Below are 18,365 nucleotides of genomic sequence, written 5' to 3'. Positions count from 1 at the left end.
GGAGGTTGCATCGAGCTGAGATCATGCCCCCCGCACTCCAGCTTGGGTGATAGAGTGAGATGCTGTCTCAAAAAATAAATAAATAAAATAAATAATTATACATCTTTGGCTAGGTGTGGTGGTTCACACTTGTAATTCCAGCACTTTGGGAGGCTGAGGAGAGAGTTTGCTTGAGCCCAGGAGTTTGGGACCAGCCTGGGCAACATAGTGAGACTCTGCCTCTCCAAAAAAGTTTAAAAATTAGCCAGGTGTGGTGGCATGCACCTGTAGTCCCAGCAACTCAGAAGGCTGAGGTGGGAGGATCATTTGAGCTGGGGAGGTCAAGGCTGCAGTGAGCCTTGCACTCCAGTCTGGGTGACAGAGCGAGACTCCACCTCAAAATAAATAAATAAATAAACATCTTCAATGAGGGTAACTCAAACTCAAAGGAGTGGACACAATGACTAAGAGAACGAATAACTTTTTAAAAAGTTTTATTTCAAGAACTTTGTTTTTTACTGATATTTCAAAAAAAGGTGGGTCAAAGTACAAAAAAAAGTCAGTTGAATAACAGCACAGGTTTAGAAATCACAGCAGCAGAAGCAATGTACAGACAGCACAGACAAAACAACCCAATGTATGCAATTCTGTTCCGTTTCTTTGCTTATTTTAAGTATTTTTTTTGCCTCCTGTACAAAATACATCAAAGCATGCCATGAGATCAGAAAAAGAAAAGAGTTTAACAAATGGTTACAAGAAATAGACTCTGTACAAGAGGAGATAATGTTTCTTCCCCCAACCACCCCCCACCCCTGCTTTCTCTCTTCTTTCTCTGCTTTAGGTTAAATTATTCTGAAGACAGTTCACATCCAAGTCAGCCTGGTCACCTTTACCACCCTCAAGTTTGGGTGACATGGAGTTCTGGATGTTAAATGACTCCTCCTCTTTCAGGCAGGACTTGAGAGCTTCCTGCATTTTGTGAGGAGCACTGGGATCATCCTGGAAGAGGAAAAATGTTGATGGGGGAGACAATGTATAGAGCAATCAAATAATAATCTCAGGTTTTTCTGTCTGGCTGAAGGAAGCATCACTGAAAAAGGGAAAAGCTCCAAACCTGAATGAACTAAAAGGAATCAAACTAACTCATTAGCAGCAACTTTTTAGGAAAGTCATCCTTTTTTTTTTTTTTTTTTTTTGAGACGGAGTTTCACTCATGTTACCCAGGCTGGAGTGCAATGGCACGATCTCGGCTCACCGCAACCTCCGCCTCCTGGGTTCAGGCAATTCTCCTGCCTCAGCCTCCTGAGTAGCTGGGATTACAGGCATGCACCACCATGCCCAGCTAATGTTTTGTATTTTTAGTAGAGACGGGGTTTCACCATGTTGACCAGGATGGTCTCGATCTCTTGACCTCGTGATCCACCCGCCTCGGCCTCCCAAAGTGCTGGGATTACAGGCTTGAGCCACCGCGCCCGGCTGGAAAGTCATCCTTTAAAGCAATGTCCAGGCAGAGAGGAAACCTTGACAGTAATCAGCTTACAAATACCTTTAATTTGGGCCATATCCAAGGTTTTCTCTTGGACAGAGAAAGAATCCCTTTCAATACTTGGCCCAAGTGCCTCTACAGCCTCAGGTGTTGATGAGCTCTCAGGGCCTGCTGAGCCCGGCCTTCCTCTGGCCCTCCATCCTGTTGAGTTTTGCTTTCACAAAGATGTCTTGGTCAGGGAACATGTCTCATCGGTGTATACTGCAGGGTACGCACAGGACTGGTAACGTGCAGACCTGCTCCTGGCTATGCTAGGGCCTCTCTCCCCACAGTAAGCGCATGTCCTCTGACTAGAGGTCAAAGATGTGTCAGCCTCTCGTTGTCACAACTGAACCTGCCAAAAGATGCTGACTAAAAAGGTATGTCCTCAATCCAAGCCCTAATGAGCCTGGCAGCTTTAACGGCTTACCACACTCTGCATAAGGTGATATTTGCGCTGCTGATTCTAACGTAATAAGCCATACTGGTATTGCCTGCAGCCCTGTGACAAGCTCCCTCTGACAAGCTCCTGAACCTGAGCTGAATTTGCATTTTATGTATGTATGTATGTACATATTTTTGAGACAGAGTCTCGTTCTATCACCCAGGCCAGAGTACAGTAGCATGATCTCAGCTCACTGCAACCTTGAACTTCTTGGGTTCAAGTGATTCTTATGCCTCAGTCTCCCCAGTACCTGGGATTATAGGCGCTCACAATCATGCCCAGGTAACTTTTGCATTTTCAGTAGAGATGGGTTTTCACCTGTTAGCCAAGCTGGTCTCAAACTCCTGGCCTCAAGTGATCTGCCCACCTCGGCCTCCCAAAGTGCTGGGATTACAGGTGTGAACCACTGTGCCCAGCCTGAATTTCCCTTTAAAGGTTCTCAGGAAGCCCACACTAGCATGCAGTCCTGCAGATCTACATTCTGCACATTCAGAGAACTTCTGAGGCAACTCTTGCTTTACTCACTTCCTTTAGGACTGCCTAAGGGGAATATATCCAGTGTAATTCAGTGGGCCCCAGTTCTTTCTCTGGTGCCCCAAATAGCTGTTGTAAGTGCTTGGAACTCTGCTGATGGAAGCGGATGGGTAATCACTCAATGAGATTCATGGAAGGCAAGAAGGCAGAGAGTGTCCTAATCTGACCAGCTAGCTAAGGCCATTCTTGCTTTAACCACTACCAAAATTTAAGATGACCATCATGCTTAAGGACCAGGGCATTCTCCATAGAACTCTGGTGAGCCTTGTCTGTGCTGCCTGCTACCGAGTTTGACCCATAACAGCACTAGATTATGGCAGTGATGGGTTAGAAAGAAAGCGGGAAAGACCCCAGGCTTTCCATGGTGTTTGCACACACAGGACACCGGGGCATCCACAAGTTTCGTGCACACGGAAACCACTGCCAGCTGCCCGCTGCCCCCTCACTCGGTGCTTCTCCGGAGGCCCAGACTGAGGAGAACAATTTAGTAGAGTTTCAAAGACTTCACACCTGATTTATAGACAGGGGAACACATGTTTCTTGTTCCAATGAAAAAAAAAACAAGAAAATGAACTTCGTAGAGTACTGAGGCAGACATCAGGCAAGGCAGCTGCACACAGCATGCGCGGCCAGTTGAATGGGTCAATGACTGCTTAGAATCAGAAAACACTGTGAAGTGACACAAATGTCTGTCTTCTGAGATGGAAAGATCTTCATGACACACTGATTGAAAGTAAGTAAAGGGTAGAACTTATGCATAGCAAAATCTCATTTATGTTTTAAAAATATAGATACAGGTGTGTGTGTGTGTGTGTGTGTGTATGCACATGTGTGTACTTTATGGAGAGGAAGTTGGGGTGAAGTAGAACTGCATGTTTTTATTTCATGTACTTCTGTACTGTTTGGGGGAACCATGGATGTGAAAGCTTGAGAGCTGAGCCGTAATTATCCTAGGTAGGATGGACTTTGAACCACACTAAAATCTGGAACAGGCCAAGAGGACCCAGACTCACCTCTCCTCTTACAAGGATACACCTTGCTTTATGTCTTTCAAGATAACCTCCCACCCTCGCCTCCTTCATCACATATTCTTTGGGGACATACAGGGGCTCAGAAACATTCTTATGATGTGAAGAAAAGTGGACTGAGTGACTCCTCACAGACCTGGGCCTTGGAGCTTCGATGCCATGAAGGTGGACTCCCAGATTAAAACCTGACCCCTCGAGGGTTCATGGGATCCAGATGAGAAAACTGCCTTCTGGGCCAAGGGATGGAAGAAGCATATCCCAAAAGCAAGGAGCAGAGGTATGCAAACAGTGCTATTAGACACACCAAATACCTCCGCCAAACACAACAGGCGAGGAGATGTCTACACCAAGGCGGGGCTCTCCTAACCCAGGTGTTTGTTCCAGAGTCTGATCCTGTTAAGCTTAGGGTAGCTGAATTCCACAGCAGAAGGTCCAACTGCCCTGGACTTAACAGAAGTACCTTATCACAAGGAGCTGGACCAACATCTGGCATAAGTCTCTAGGAACCACTGCAGGCCCCGGCTCCCAGCATCCAACCCCAGTGATATGGGCACCCTTCAACCCAGCGGTCATGTGGGCTCAGGCCTGAACCCCACTGGCCAGAGGCAAACTATTGGAAGAGGGTTGGCAGTCAGTGCTTTAACAAATACATACAAGAGGAGAGTCTGGAAAGTGAGAACGATTTAAATTGGAAAAGATTTTTTAAAAAATGCACAGGGACATCAATGGAGAAATCTTAGGAATAAACTGAAATCCCGGAAGGTCTGTCAAATTTTAGGACAACCCAAGTTACCCCACGGCCTCGACAGCACCATTGTGGGGACCATCGGGGCAGCCCAGTGTTGGGGCAGCCGCCCTGGGTTTCTGGAGGCTTCATTCACGTGGTGCGCCTGGAGCGCGGGCAGCTTCCTCCACTCTCTGCGCCTCCTGATGTTCCCTTCAAGGCTGGTTGCTCAGCTACACAAGACACACACAGACTCAGCCTATGGCCTGTCAGCTACAGAGCCGCACATCTGCCCGAGGGAAGAGAGGAGCGGTGGAGGGAATGAGGTGCCACCGGCACAGATACCAGCCACTGACCCTTTGCCGTCACAGGCCCAAAGCCCCAGACATTTTTGTTTGCAGTATTTTCGGAGTGTGGCTGGTAGAGATGATTGCAACAGGGTAGGAAAATGGCCTGCTCAATCTATTTTACTTACATAAAAGAAATAACACCTTGATGAGAATAAATAAAACTCTCCAAAATTTTAGAGAACACCAATACCAGTAAGGAGTTTGGGAGTGGGGAGAGGCCATGTGGCAGGCTGGACTCCAGCACCCCTCGTCTCTCCTCCCAGCTCATCTGGAGGCTTTCTCACCCTCCCTGGCTGCTGGCACCCTTTGCAGGCAGTCAGTGTGGCCGCTGCAGCAGTGAGCAGGGCTTTACTTCACAACCAAGTGGTAACCGTGTTCATCAGCAATGCCCACAAGATCTTGTACATGACTAAGTCTGACCTTTAGGTGAGGGAGAGAGAATTGGAGATGAAGGTAGAAAATCCACCAGTACCTTCCCTGCTGGATAAGACAGTTACCCCTCACACCCACAGTGCTTTCAGAGAGGAGAGGGTGATGTCCCCTGGGGTACAAGCCAAGGGAAAGACACCAGCCTCAATCTCCTTGCAGTCTGGGTATTCAGTTAAAAAAAAAAAAAAAAAAAGGCACCAGCCTCAAGATCCAAGAGGAGCCCGGAGAGAACCAGAGACTGATCTTGCTGCTTCCTAAAGGATGGTTTGAGTGCTGCTCTGGCCTCCCCACCACCCCTTCTCAGGCAGAGCCCACCATGGCTGACACCCTCACCTCCCACCTGTGGCTGACCCCCAAGCCCCAGGCTTGATCACCGTTGCCTGTGGCCACCCACCCACCACAGTCGACCACCACCCTCCCATGGCTGACCACTCCCTGCTCTGCTGTTTTCAAGTCTTACCACCTTCTGAACTCAGGCTTAGTGGCAGCATTCACATACAAAAGCCTCACTTTCCACAAAGCTGGATCAGCCAAGAACAGGAAACCTTTGCATTGGCTGTGTATCCAAGCCCTCCAAGAGAAGCTCTTTCTTTTCTTCCTCTGGGAAGAGGAAAGGTGCCTGAAGCTGTGGTACCAGAAACACAAGGGTCAGAAACTTTCCTAAGGAAGCTTGCACTCTGTCAAGCAGAGTGGGAGGAGGAACCAACCGTGGACAATGAACATGCTGACTGGAGGAGCTCCCTTCCCGGCGGACCTGCTGCCATCTGTAGAATGGCAGATCAGCTAGTGGAACTGAGAGCCCCCGTGGCAGGCCATGACTCACTAGTATTCAGTAAGTGCTGACTGTGTGCATGTTACTACAGAGGGTGGGATAAAGTGCTCACTGAGAAGAGTGAGACTCTGTCCTGCCCTCAGGGTGCCTACATCTCTGTAGGTTGATTATCATGGTGACCAATCTTGGCATTTACGAGACATAGTGTTTCCTTGGTTATGATGTTCATCTTGACCTTATTTGTTGTATCTTGGTGCATACCAAGTGAAATCTGTTCTTTTTCTACCCTTTACATCAAAGACTTAAAAAAATCATCCTAAGTTGACCTCTTTTGTTTCACATTTAAATTCACCCATTTACTTCTCCTCTACCAGGCCAAGATTTCCTATTCTGTGTTTTTGTAAATTAGGCCACATTTACTCTTATTCTCTCCTCCCTCTTCTGGGGCTGCAGTTTCCCCATCTATAAAAAGAAGAAGGCCAGACATGGTAGCTCACATCTGTAATCCCAACACTTTGGAGGCTGAGTGGGGAGGATCACTTGATCCCAGGAGTTTGGGACCAGCCTGGGCAACATGGTGAAACCCTGTCTTTACAAACATTAAAATAATTAGCCAGGCACATGCCTGCAGTCCTAGTGATTCAGGAGGCTGAGGCAGGGGTATCACCTGAGCCCGGGAGTCCAGGTATGCACTGTCATATGGTGGCACTAACTACCTTCTAAGACTTCTACAGCTGCAAGTGGCCAGTGGTTGTTGCAGGAGACAGAGCAGATACAGAACGTTTCTATTTCACAGAAACTCCACTGGACAGTATTGGTCTAGATTGCTGAGACCCCTGTGAGGTCTGACACCCTATGGTCCATGATTTCTAAGAACTTCTCCTAACTTTCCTCTTAAACTCCATTGCTTCAGTCTCAAGTCTCAGTTTGGCTTGCTTGTATAATAATCTGTGTAAAATGCATATATATATATATATAATAATAATCTGTGTAAAATGCATATATCTTGAAGTATGGAACCTGCATGATATAGAGAATTCTAGGATTTGGATGTGACCTGATTTGGGGTTTGGATGGTTTCTGTCTTGTTTTCAAAATTCCTCTGACAGTATCTAGTATTTTACTGGTCAATCTAATCCAGCCAATACACTAGGCCAGGGTCTTTAGAAAACGGTCTGTTGGGATCTTTTATTGGATTTCAGCTGATATTTATAAGCCCATCCTCCTAAGAACAGGATTACTCCTAGACTTATGGCGCTGCCAGTGCTTTGTTTCTGGGCCTTGGCCCTGCTCAGCTGTATATAAGCCTGCCAATTCTTAGGGTCCTCAAATAGCCCCAAGGACCCAGAGGTCTTTCCCCCCATCCCAAAGAGCAACCACCATTTGCTTCATTGACCATCATGAAATTACCCAGCAGTGAAAGCAGAGTGTTTCTCCTTGATATGGAAACTAAGACAATAATCAGACTTTTAAAACATAGATGAAGCTAAAAATTATGAGTAATTCTAGAAAAAGATCTCAGCCAGGCAGGTGGCTGACACCTATAATCGTAGCACTTTAGGAGGCTGAGGCAGGAAGATCACTTGAGGCCAGGAGTTTGAGACCAGCCTAGGCGACACAGTGAGACCTCATCTCTACAAAAATTTTAAAAAGACCTTTTCTATCTATAATTCTGCTTGTCAGAGAAGTAATACACCATCAAGTGCTTATTCTCGCCTTCACTGCCCGACCCACTTGCCCTAGGCTGACCTCCAGAGCTCTCTGGGGATTTTATACTCTAAAACAGACACCAGACATGGGCCAGGGGCCAAAGCATGCATAAGAAGAAAGATGTGAAGAAGACAAGTTACCTGACAGATAACGTTATCATAGTGAGCCAAGGCACGGGCATGGGGGGAGGAGGTACGGGGAGTGTTGCAAAGTTTCCTTACATTTGGGTGAGAGCCCTCAGCAATGGTGGAGAGGGAGAAGTTATCATTGTGGAGCTCAGATGGGGTCCGGAATTTGCTGGTTAGGAGAGAAGAGAGAAGGAAAAATGTAAGTGAAATAATCACGGCAAAACATGACAATAGTAGCACCATCTCAGCTTCTGGATCAAATCCTGTATTTTCACCAGATGCAGAGACTCACACCTATAACCCCAGAACTTTGGGAGGCTATGGGGAGGCAGATCACTTGAGGTCAGGAGTTTGGGATTAGTCTGACCAACATGGTGAAACCCCATCTCTACTAAAAATACAAAAATTAGCTAGGTGTGGTGGCGCATGCCTGTAATCTCAGCTACTTGGGAGGCTGAGGCAGGAGAATCTCTTGAACCTGGGAGGCAAAGGTTGCAATGAGCTGAGATTGCGCCACTGCACTTCAGCCAGGGCGACAGAGCGAGACTCCATCTCAAAAAACAAAACAGGGCCGGGCGCGGTGGCTCAAGCCTGTAATCCCAGCACTTTGGGAGGCCGAGGCAGGTGAATCACGAGGTCAAGAGATCAAGGCCATTCTGGTCAACATGGTGAAACCCCGTCTCTACTGAAAATACAAAACATTAGCTGGGCATGGTGGCGCGTGCCTGTAGTCCCAGCTACTCGGGAGGCTGAGGCAGGAGAATTGCCTGAACCCGGGAGGCGGAGGTGCGGTGAGCCGAGATCGCACCATTGCACTCCAGCCTGGGTAACAAGAGCGAAACTCCGTCTCAAAAACAAACAAACAAAATGCTGTATTTCTTTCTTTTTTAAAAAACTATTTTAAATTTTATTGATAGGTACAGAACTGTGCCTGATGCTGGTTATTGGTTTATAAAGCATTTTCTTTTCTTGTTTTTTTCTTTGTTTGTTTGTTTGCTTGGTTTTTTTTGAGACAGGGTCTCACTTTGTTGCCCAGGCTTGAGTGCAGTGGCACAAACATAGCTCACTGCAGCCTCGACCTCCTGGGCTCAAGTAATCTTTCTACCTCAGCCTCCCAAGTAGCTAGGACTACAGGTGTGTGCCACCATGCCCAGGTAATTTTTGTATTTTTTATAGAGATGTGGTTTTACCATGTTGCCCAGGCTGATCTCGAAGTTCTGAGCTGAAACAATCCGCCTGCCTCAGCCTCCCAAAATGTTAGGATTACAGGTGTGAACTACTGCGCCTGGCCAAATACTGTATTTCATCAAATGCTGTGGATTATCTTTTTTTCTGAGGCGGACTCTGGCTCTATTGCCGGGCTGGAGTGCAGTGGCATGATCTCGGCTCACTGCACTCAGCCGAGCTTTTCTGATATATTTGAAGTATTCATTTAGACTTTAGATAAGGGACTGACAACAATATGAACAGCTAGGAACCCATTTGTGCATGCCAGGCTATTACAACAACATCATGGCTACCATGTGGCCAGCAGTGATTAGAAGATGTCAGTGGCTGGGCACAGTGTGCATGCCTGTAATCACAGCTATTTGGGAGGCTGAGGTAGAAGGATCACTTGAGCCCAGGGGTTCAAGATCACCCTGGGTAACATAGTGAGACAATTTAAAAAAAAGATGCCAGTGATTGTAAGACACAATCCAATTTCAGAGATGGTAATATGTGGGAGAAAAGAGGTATATCTTAGAATCAATAAATTACAGCAGTATCTGTAGTGCACCAGGCACATGTCACACCATCAAAGCAGTAATCAGGCTTGGGAAAGAAAGAGGGCATGCGGAGAAACGAGAGGGCCATGTTCTGTGAAAAACACAGGGCTGGCTAGAACAGGAGGCCCTAGAATAGGGTCCTGGCCCTGGCCTCAGCTCTTGCTTCTCCACTGCCCTGGCTGCTGCTCCTTTCTCTCCCCCATCCTCATCAGCAGCTGCCCTGATTGAAGCAGTCCCACCTCCTGCCCCCAGCATACCCCTGCTCACCCACCCACTTGGTGCAGGCGTGAGGAGCCAGGGGTCCAGGACTGCGTCTCTCTGGAGTGATCACGTGCGTAGATGAGCCTGCCTCAGTGCACAGGCACAATGGAGAGGCCCTTCCAGCCCCACGGCGGTTAGCTGAAAGGCTGCAGAGAGCCTCTGGCATCTGTACTTTGTGTGAGTCTACCCAGCAAAGGAGCAACAGATGGTGTTTTGTCCTTCTCCCAGGACCCAGGGAAAGTCCTTCAGTCACATTCTCTAGAGGGAGTCTCAGGTCAAGGGGAGGGGCATTAATGGGGCAATAGGTTGAAAGGGAAGTGGGGGCAGTTCTGCATAAACTGTCTCTGGGGTCCCAAGGAAGCTGAACGCCAATCTCCCTTTTGTGACTCCTGTGACGCTTCCAAAACGTTTTCTAACTTTGCTTAATAATAGGAGCAATTCTCTCACACCGTGTAAGGTCACATCTAAGTGTTTAAGGCATGGGCTTAAAGGCAAACACATGTTGATTCTCACATGCACACAACAGTCACTGCTTTGCTAAGGGAAGAGCCGAAATAAGATTCTACATCCCCATGGCCCTTAAAATCCACAGTAGAGGAAGTTAACCCTAGTTCTCCCCACATATTCTATTCAGGAGAGGTAAAGAGGATTTCCTTAAGTTCCTTGCACTTCTGATTGGATACAGGCTTGATTAGCTTTCAAAAAGTGATGCAGTGTGGTGCTAAATAAACCCTTTCTCCTCAGCATTCAGTGGGAAGGAGCTGGTTCTGGGTGACCGACGTGGGGGAGATGGAGTTCCTCTATGCAGAATTGTGAATGAAATCTCGCACTGGCCGCTGGCTGCCACAGTGTAGGGAAGAAGGGCCTCAGGCGGGTGGGCAGACTGAGTAACTTACTTGGGGACTAGAGCAGGAATAGCTACATGCTGGCTGCCTTTTCCAGAGCAGGCTCTAAGAGGCCCAGGGCAGGCTTTTGGGAGAGCTGCTGGCCAGCGGCAGTGTGCCACAGGGGCTTAACCTCTGCGGCAGCTCCAGCACATTCTGTGTGGGAATGGATGAGCCTGGGTGAATCTTTAGCATGGACAAAACAGCTGGGAATGGAGCACCGGTGCCAGAAACCCTCACGACAAATCCTTGGATCAGTTGGGGGGTTGGGGCGCCCCCCAACACCCCGACCTGGGTAGATTGGGTGGGTGACACAGACTCACTTGGTCCTACGCAGCTTGGTATTCTCCGTCTTGAGCAGGTAAAGCTTCTTGGCGAAGAACACTGTCATCATGAAGAGCAGGAGCAGGACAAGGGCGGCTGAGCCCACGGCCACACACATCACCTGGAAGTCGGTGATGATGGACTCGCAGCGCATCCCTTTGTGCCAGATGTAGTCCTGCGTGTTGCACCTGCAGCAGCGACATTGAGAGGCTGTGGCGATGGAGCAGGCAGCCACAGCCCCAGCAAGGGCCTGGGCCCTGACCCCGACACCTATCTCCATAGCCTGTTCCTAAGGCCATCTCGAGGAACTGCAGACCTCAGAGCTGGTGTCATAGTTCCCACCTTTACAACCATTCTATGAAGTGGGTCAGGGAGCTCTGAGGCCCGTGATATAAATGAGGTAACCGAGGTATAGAGAAACTGAGTGAACTGGTCAAAGTTCTCTGACTGCTAAGTGACCAAGGAGAGAAGGGAATCTGGTCTTCTGCTATGCAGCCACAATGAAGACACCAACAGGATCCTCTCAGGCCTCTCCCTGCCCTGGGCTCTGGGTGAAAGAATGATGAAAAACAAGAGGAATAAGAGCTACGACTACAAAGTCCCAGGACCTGCCCTGCACGTGCAAACCTATCTTGCGGTTTTGGAGTCCCACCCAGTTCACGTGGCTAAGCAGACACCAAAAAATTAGGAAGTGACAGACAAGGACAAACAGAAAGATGAATGTAGATTCTTCTCTCGCTGCAGCCCCCCATGTTCTGCCCCTAAAGCTCCCTAGCCTAGTACTATGAGAACTGTCATGCAAGCACGGTGAGAATCAACCCTCTGGGTGGGTTTTAGTCCTTTTGTTGAGTGACTTTCTCCTGCCCTTGGGGACATTCCCAGGCTCCAACTCTTCCAATGACATGGCTGTTTCCATGGGAACCAGGCTGCTTCAAAGAGGAAAGATGTGGAAGGATACAGAGGCAGGCAAAGGAGGGAGGACATGAACCTCAGGGTGAATGACAGACAAGAGAAAGGGGTCCAGAAATGGGGAAATTATGCACAAGAGAATTGGCTACTCTGCATCTAGAATAGGGTGGGGAGACAGGACTAGCAAGAAATTCTTTGTTTTCCAACCGAGCCTATGCTGCCATGGGGTGGCTATCTGTTTGAGGTTGCTAGGGAATGCAGACCCCTCTAAGTGGGGCCCTCTACCCCAGTGTTCTAGAGAAGTTCCGCCACAGCTTTGCTTGTTTCCCTGCAGCGGGTCAGGGTGACAGAGACAAAGGCATGCTGCAGTCTGCAACCAAAGGCTCAGCAGTCTCCTGTGAGTGGAATGCAAAAATAGTTTTCAAGCCGTGGCCTGGCCTGAGTGTACACAGCCAGAGGAGGAATCTGGTTGGGAGGCCCGAATGTGACCCTGGGACGGAAGCTAAGTGAGGGGAACTGGAGTGGACACGTGGAGATGACTTTGTGAGGCATGAGAGGCTGGCAGACCCATGGCTGGCAGAACCATGTAGCTTAGTGAGGAAGACAATCTTATTCTTCTGCTTGGGAATTTCCTGATTGCTCCAGGAGATTCTGGGAACTTTTACAGCTCTCTAGAGGCAGCAAGGGCTCCAAATTTCATACCATTATGGGGAGTTCACTTTGAAGGTAAAACTTCCAGGCCTCCAATAGGATGAAAGCTGATGATTTTGCAGAGATTCCACAGCCCCCAGGCTGAAATCATCACTGTAGTCCCCTAAACTGAGCAAAATCACAGGGTTTCCCCATATTTCTGGTAGCTCTTAATCAGTGGCAAGTTAGTTTATTGCCATACTTCCTTTTTTAAAAAAAATTGCTATAACATCTTAATCATAGTACCCCCTTTTGGCAATGGCTGGACAACTCTGAGAACTGTGTGGTCACATCCTATGAGTGACCCTAATGTCATGACCATTTAAAAAAAAGAACTTCAGGTCGGGCGCGGTGGCTCATGCCTGTAATCTCAGCACTTTGGGAGGCTGAGGCGGGAGGTTCACCAGAGGTCAGGAGTTCAAGACCAGACTGACCAACAAGGAGAAACCCCGCCTCTACTAAAAATACAAAATTAGCCGGGTGTGGTGGCACATGCCTGTAATCCCAGCTACTCTGGAGGCTGAGGCAGGAGAATCACTTGAACCCAGGAGGCGGAGGTTGTGGTGAGCCGAGATTGCGCCATTGCACTCCAGCCTGGGCAATAAGAATAAAACTCCATCTCAAAAAAAAAAAAAAAAGAAAAGGAAAACTTCATAGAAAGAAACTGGAACTCAATGGCAAAAAATACTCATTGCTTTCTATATGTTATTCTCCTATCAGTACATCAAGACCTAAGGAACTTGAATTCTTCATATGCTTGCTGAAGGAACAAGAACAAGAAGCATGGAGAATGACACTATTTAAAAGATACATCCTGGCCGGGCACGGTGACTCACGCCTATAATCCAAGCACTTTGAGAGGCTGAGGTGGGCAGATCACTTGAGATCAGGAGTTAGAGACCAGCCTGGGCAATATGGTGAAAACTCGTCCTGCTAAAAATTAAATAAGAGACACTCAGATGACAGAAATGCTCCACCCAGGGCCAATGGAGACAACCCTCAAAGGAGTCTGAGGGCGGCACTCTGCTTCTGCGGTCTGTACAAGCAAATCACCTGATCACCCCAATGTGGGATTCTTCCAGAATCAGGCTGCAAGCTCTCCAGCAAGTTAAATACCTCAGTGTGAGGCCAGTTCCCAAGAGTGAGGTGAATAGGATAATTACTGATGAGCTGCAGATGATGCCCTTTGGGAAACTAAATTCTGAGTCTTTAAAAGGATTATGGATTTGATATCCCAAGGTAGACTCACATCAATATAGAGAGAAAAAAGCCACCTTCCAAAGTGAAGAAACACTCCCATATCTGCAATTTGAAGACTCTCAGCTTGATTTTACCTGTGGGAGTGGCTGCATTTTGGGGTCTGTTCCCAAGAGGTTCCTCCCTTTTGAGTTTACATGCCCACATCCCTTCTGGGGAACTGGGCCCTCCTCCCACCGTGCACAAGACATGGAGCAGCATTCAGCAACCGTGTTTATCCCACAGAGTAGTTTTGTGGGCCTAGCCCTCTCACTAGCACTGCTGGAACTCTCCAGCAAACATCCCTCAACCCAGCAAAGGCTTCTTTCCAAAACTCTTAAAGAAGTCCCTTCATTTTGCCCTTTTAATTGAGGGGTTTGGATAAGGACACAATACCCAGAGGAAAGACATAATCTTATATCTGAGGAACCTCTTCTAGTGATAAGGTCACAGGAAATGCATTTTACTAAGTAATTCTGTAGAAGCCTGAGGGAACATTTCTCGACCTGGGAATCCTGAGACAGTACAACCTCTTGCAAGTTGCGCCTGTCACATGGCCCTCTACTGAGTTGGCCTCACATACACTCTTCAGCGCCCCTCTCCACCTGCCTGCCATGCCCTTACCTGCAGAAGGCCCCTATGTTCTCCACCAGGTAGCACTGGCCGCCATTGTGACAGTAACTTGGGAAGAGGTCGCACACTGACCGGCAGGAGCCGTTTTGCCGCACAAAGCCACTGCGGCACTCAGTGCCATTTTCACTGGAGACCAGGTCTCTTCCTGGCTCTCCTGGGCGGGGCCTGAGGGCGATGCTGCTGCCAGGGACCAACCCCAGAGTGTGCTGTGGAGGGATGGCATGCCACCGACTGGTGGGCTGGCCTGTCCCGGGCCCCAGACCAGGCTTCCCAGTGGGCACTAGAAGCTCATTTTCATCTTCTAGGTCACCACCTCCTACTGCATCTTTGTCATCCTCCTCTTCCTCTTCCTCTTCATCCAAGTCATCATAAAAGGATGTGGTGGGGTAGAAATCAGATTCATCAAAGGGGGTGAAATCATCGTATAAGTCAAGCAGGCTCCAGGAAGGGGTCTCTCCCTCAGTATCAGGGTGGTTATCTGAGGTTCCTGGTGATCCTGGGAAGCTCCCCAGGTCTGCACCACGACCCTCACCATCCAATCCTTCGAAGTAGTCGATATCAATTATATCTGATGCCGGTTGGGGCTCCAGGGTGCCCTGAAAGGGGTAAGTGGGCTCTGGCCCTTGAGGGTCAGGTGTGCTGCCCCCCAGGTTCAGCCAAACCTCCAAGGGGTTCTCCTTGGGGAGTTCAGAAGCTTGGCTCAGCTTGTCACCAGGAGTGGGGGAGGGTGGCCCGCTGGCCTCTGTAGCCTCAGGAGTGGCAGGGGGCACGGATGACTGCCCGAGGGCCTCGTGGGGAGCCTGGAGCGTAGCTGGAAGGGACTGGGCATCGCCACTGCCCGCCTCTGCAGTCACTCCTCTCAGGCCTGGGCTGTCAGCCTCTAGCCAGGCGGTGCCGGTCACCGCAGTCGACGCCTGCAGCGCCTCCTCTGGCCCGGCCAGCTCGCCGCCGGGCGCCGTCCACGACGCCTCATCTTCTCCAGCCGCTGGCAGGCCGGCTTCCTCCCGCGTGTCGTTGGCACGCGGCTCCCACGCCGGGCTGCCCTTCATCAGCTCTTCGGCCTCGACAGCGCTGCCCGCCTCACGCGCTGCATGCGGGAGGGCGAGGGGCGGGGTGTCAGGGCGGCGCGCGGGGGAGCCCTCGAGCCCCGGCCCGACCCGCTCGCCTAGACCCGGTCAACCCAGACCCAGCCGCCCTCAGACCCCACCGCCCCAGGATGGCCCCGGCCACTAGGCACCTCTAAGCCTCATCCCGGAGTCCGTCCCCGAGCCCAGCATCACACCCCGCCCAACGCCTCGCGGCTCGGGCCCCGCCCGACCTGCTCGCCATCGGAAGAGCCGGGCCAGGGCGGCCCCCACCTCGGCCCACCCAGAAGTCTCACCCTCGGGGACCTGCCCGGAGCCGCGTCCACAGGCGCCCTCCCTCAGCTCCAGGTCCCGCCCCTAAGTCTCACCCTCAGGCCCCGCCCCAGCCCCGCCCCTGGCCCCGCCCCCAGCCCGCACCAGGGCCCGCGCGCTGGGGTCGCAGTTACCCCCACCCGGGTCGGCCTCCCCCGGACCCCCGCCACCTCCCGCGACCCTTGCCCCGCCCGGCCGCTGCCAGGCGGTGCCTCGCCTCCTTGCCACAGCTCGCGGCTCCACCTGTCTCCGCTGCCAGCGGGACCCCGGCCCTAGGTGGGGCGCAAGAGCCGCGGGGGTCCCGGGCGCAGTCGTACCTACCCGGCACGGCCCCAGAGGCCAGGACCAGCACGGCCCCCAGCAACAGCAGCAGTGGCGGCGGCCCCCGGCCCGGGCCCCCGCCCCCGGCTCGGCCCATGGCGCGGCGCCCCGACCGCTGTCCGCGGTCCGCCCAGCTGGCTGCGCCCTCCGCTCGCCCGGCCGCCGCGCCTCCTGCCCGTGCTGCGGCCGCCTCAGCCCACGATGGGCAGCGCGAGGAGCCGCATGCCGCCGCCGCCGCCGTCCGCCGCTGTCCCCGGCGCGCCGCGCCTCCCCGCCTCCCGCGCCGCCGCTGCCGCCGCTGCGCTCAGCGCCGCCCTCACCCCGCCCGCCGCGCCCGCCCCGCCGCACGTAGCGCTGACGCCGGCTCCTCGGTCCGCCTGCCAGGGGGACAGACAGACCCCTCGCTGGGGACGCCGAGACACACGGACGGGGAGCGCAGGGCAGGCGCACTGCGCGGCGCACGGCGTTAGGCGGCAGGTGCACGGGCGGGAGACCTGAGGGGTGGGGCCACGGTCCCGCTCCCGGTGAACAGGAGGCACGGGGCCCCGACCCGGAGGAACCCACCCGCCACGCGGCGAGCACGGAGGCGGGGACGTCGCGGGCCCGGATACCCGCAGGGTCGGGGCGGGGCTCGGAAGAGCGGCAGGGGGGCGGAAGCACGAGCCCCCACTGTGGAAACGAGCCAGGCCCGGGGCACACTGAGCCTCTCGGATTTCTGCACTAACCCCTTGTTCCGGGCGGGAAGGCTCTCGGGGAGGTCTCCAGGTCTCCAGGTCTCCACGAGGGAAGGGCGGGCGTTGGCAGAGCCTGGCAAGGGGGCAAAGCCGATGGCCCAGGCTCTAATCGGATCAGACCTAATCCTTTCGCAGCCAAAGCCACTAGCCCAGATCTCGCACAGCCAGGCCCGCCAGAACGCATCCCGGGAGCAAGGGGAGAGACCCTCCCTGGGACTGCGGCTACCTTGCCTTCCTTCTAGCCATCTCTGGGCAACCTGGGGAGCGGCCTTTAATCCTGGTCCCTCCTCCGGGATACGTTGTCCCCCAGGCGTCTCAGACCACCGAAACTCAGGTTCCAGGGTAGACCAGGGGGACTAGATCCCCAGCCGGGCACACACGGACACCAGGCTTTAGAGTGATCTGTGGGGCCCATTCACAGCTTCAGGGCTGATAGGGCAACCCAGGACCACTCACTACGAAGTCGGCTTTGTCGGGAGGAGGAACCACAACCTAGTCACCTGGTTTATTCCCCCAAACCGACTGTCTACCCCTTAATGTGTTACCCACCCAAATGACAGTTCAGGGTATCAACCCAAGGAGACTAGGGCAACTCCCAGTATTTAAGAGATGGTCCCATACACGTCTCCAGATGGAGTTGCCTTGGTTCAAAACCCTTTTCTCAGCAGAACTATGGCTGCAGCCTATTTGCCTGCCCTAGTGGCGTCTCTACCTCTCCTGCCTGGCAAACTCTCCCTCATGCCAGAAAAGCTCAGTTCTTCTCACCTTTCCCTCTATGAAGCCTCCTCAGCAGTTGCGCTGATGCCCATCATCTCATCTTGTCTACACTTGAATGCACAGGGCTGGTAACAGGGAGGCTCCATATTACGCATAAGTGAGCGAATGGCAACCACCCACACCCACCACAGAACTGTGGTCTGGAGCTCCTTGCAAAAGGGGTAAGGCTCTTTCTTTCATAGTTTCATGCTGCCTCCCGGGACCAAGTAAAATATGTTTGAAATAATTAGCACTCACCTGTTGGCCACAGAAGAAGCAACACACCCTGAACTGCCTTCAACCCCATCTCTGCTTCCCTTGTGTGCAGATTAACTCCTGTCACCATTTACTGTATGTAGACTCTCCGTGTTCCTCTGCTTCTGTTTCAACTCCGGTTGTGGTTGTCAGAGCGGCTGTGCCTACCTCCTCGTTGCCTTCCTGAGGCTGGTCTGTGTGGGAAGGTCTCACGGATGTGTTCCATGATGTCTGGGGCATGGCAAACACTCACATGTTTTCAACAAGGGTTGATGCAGGAAGTTTTCCCACTCTGTTAAAGCTCTACCTGCCCCAGTTTGTATTTGTCATTTTAAATATATTTTGTTAACTATTTAAATTTCTTCTTCCCTTTCCTGGAGATGAAATCTGCTTACCACTTCCTTCAATTTGGATTTTTTTTTTCTTTGAGATGGAATTTCCCTCTTGTTGGCCAGGCTGGAGTGCAATGGTGTAATCTTGGCTCACTGCAACTTCGGCCTCCCAGGTTCAAGCAATTCTCCTGCCTCAGCCGCCCGAGTAGCTGGCATTACAGGCATGCGCCACCACACCTGGCT

At 51.5% G+C, this 18,365-nt stretch overlaps 1 protein-coding gene across 5 annotated transcripts; it reads right to left on the bottom strand.

Moving 5' to 3' along the window:
- Window positions 1-456: 456 nt before the first annotated feature.
- On the bottom strand, window positions 457-18,043 carry CSPG5 (chondroitin sulfate proteoglycan 5). 5 transcript variants are annotated; one of them, XM_032297945.1, is made up of 5 exons: window positions 17,794-18,043; window positions 14,319-15,414; window positions 10,859-11,047; window positions 7,637-7,793; window positions 457-978 (listed from the first exon to the last, which is right to left on the bottom strand). In XM_032297945.1, exons 1-5 carry the CDS (start codon window positions 17,879-17,881, stop codon window positions 817-819), a joined length of 1,692 nt encoding a protein of 563 aa, XP_032153836.1. In that variant the 5' UTR covers window positions 17,882-18,043; the 3' UTR covers window positions 457-816. The 5 variants fall into 5 exon arrangements, with proteins under 5 accessions (XP_032153836.1, XP_032153835.1, XP_032153837.1 ...); XM_032297944.1 differs by lacking the exon at window positions 17,794-18,043 and adding an exon at window positions 16,046-16,308; XM_032297946.1 differs by lacking the exon at window positions 17,794-18,043 and adding an exon at window positions 16,046-16,308 and having other exon boundaries at window positions 7,718-7,793.
- Between the last annotated feature and the right edge of the window lie 322 nt (window positions 18,044-18,365).

The sequence above is a fragment of the Sapajus apella genome, unplaced genomic scaffold (assembly GCF_009761245.1).
Source record: "Sapajus apella isolate SASKATOON/1434 unplaced genomic scaffold, GSC_monkey_1.0 scaffold38, whole genome shotgun sequence".
Taxonomy (NCBI): Eukaryota; Metazoa; Chordata; class Mammalia; order Primates; family Cebidae; genus Sapajus; species Sapajus apella.
Note: the sequence above shows the minus strand (reverse complement) of the source record. Positions and strands in the feature narration are given on the sequence as shown.

Bases quoted from the DNA above. Each gene is read 5' to 3' on its own strand.
- CSPG5 (XM_032297944.1), bottom strand. From the start codon at position 16,142: ATGGGCCGAGCCGGGGGCGGGGGCCCGGGCCGGGGGCCGCCGCCACTG. The intron at 15,415-16,045 runs GTAGGTACGACT...TCCCGCATGCAG, and splicing joins GGCCTCTGGGGCCGTGCCGG to CGCGTGAGGCGGGCAGCGCT. The intron at 11,048-14,318 runs GTAAGGGCATGG...TCGCTGCTGCAG, and splicing joins AACATAGGGGCCTTCTGCAG to GTGCAACACGCAGGACTACA.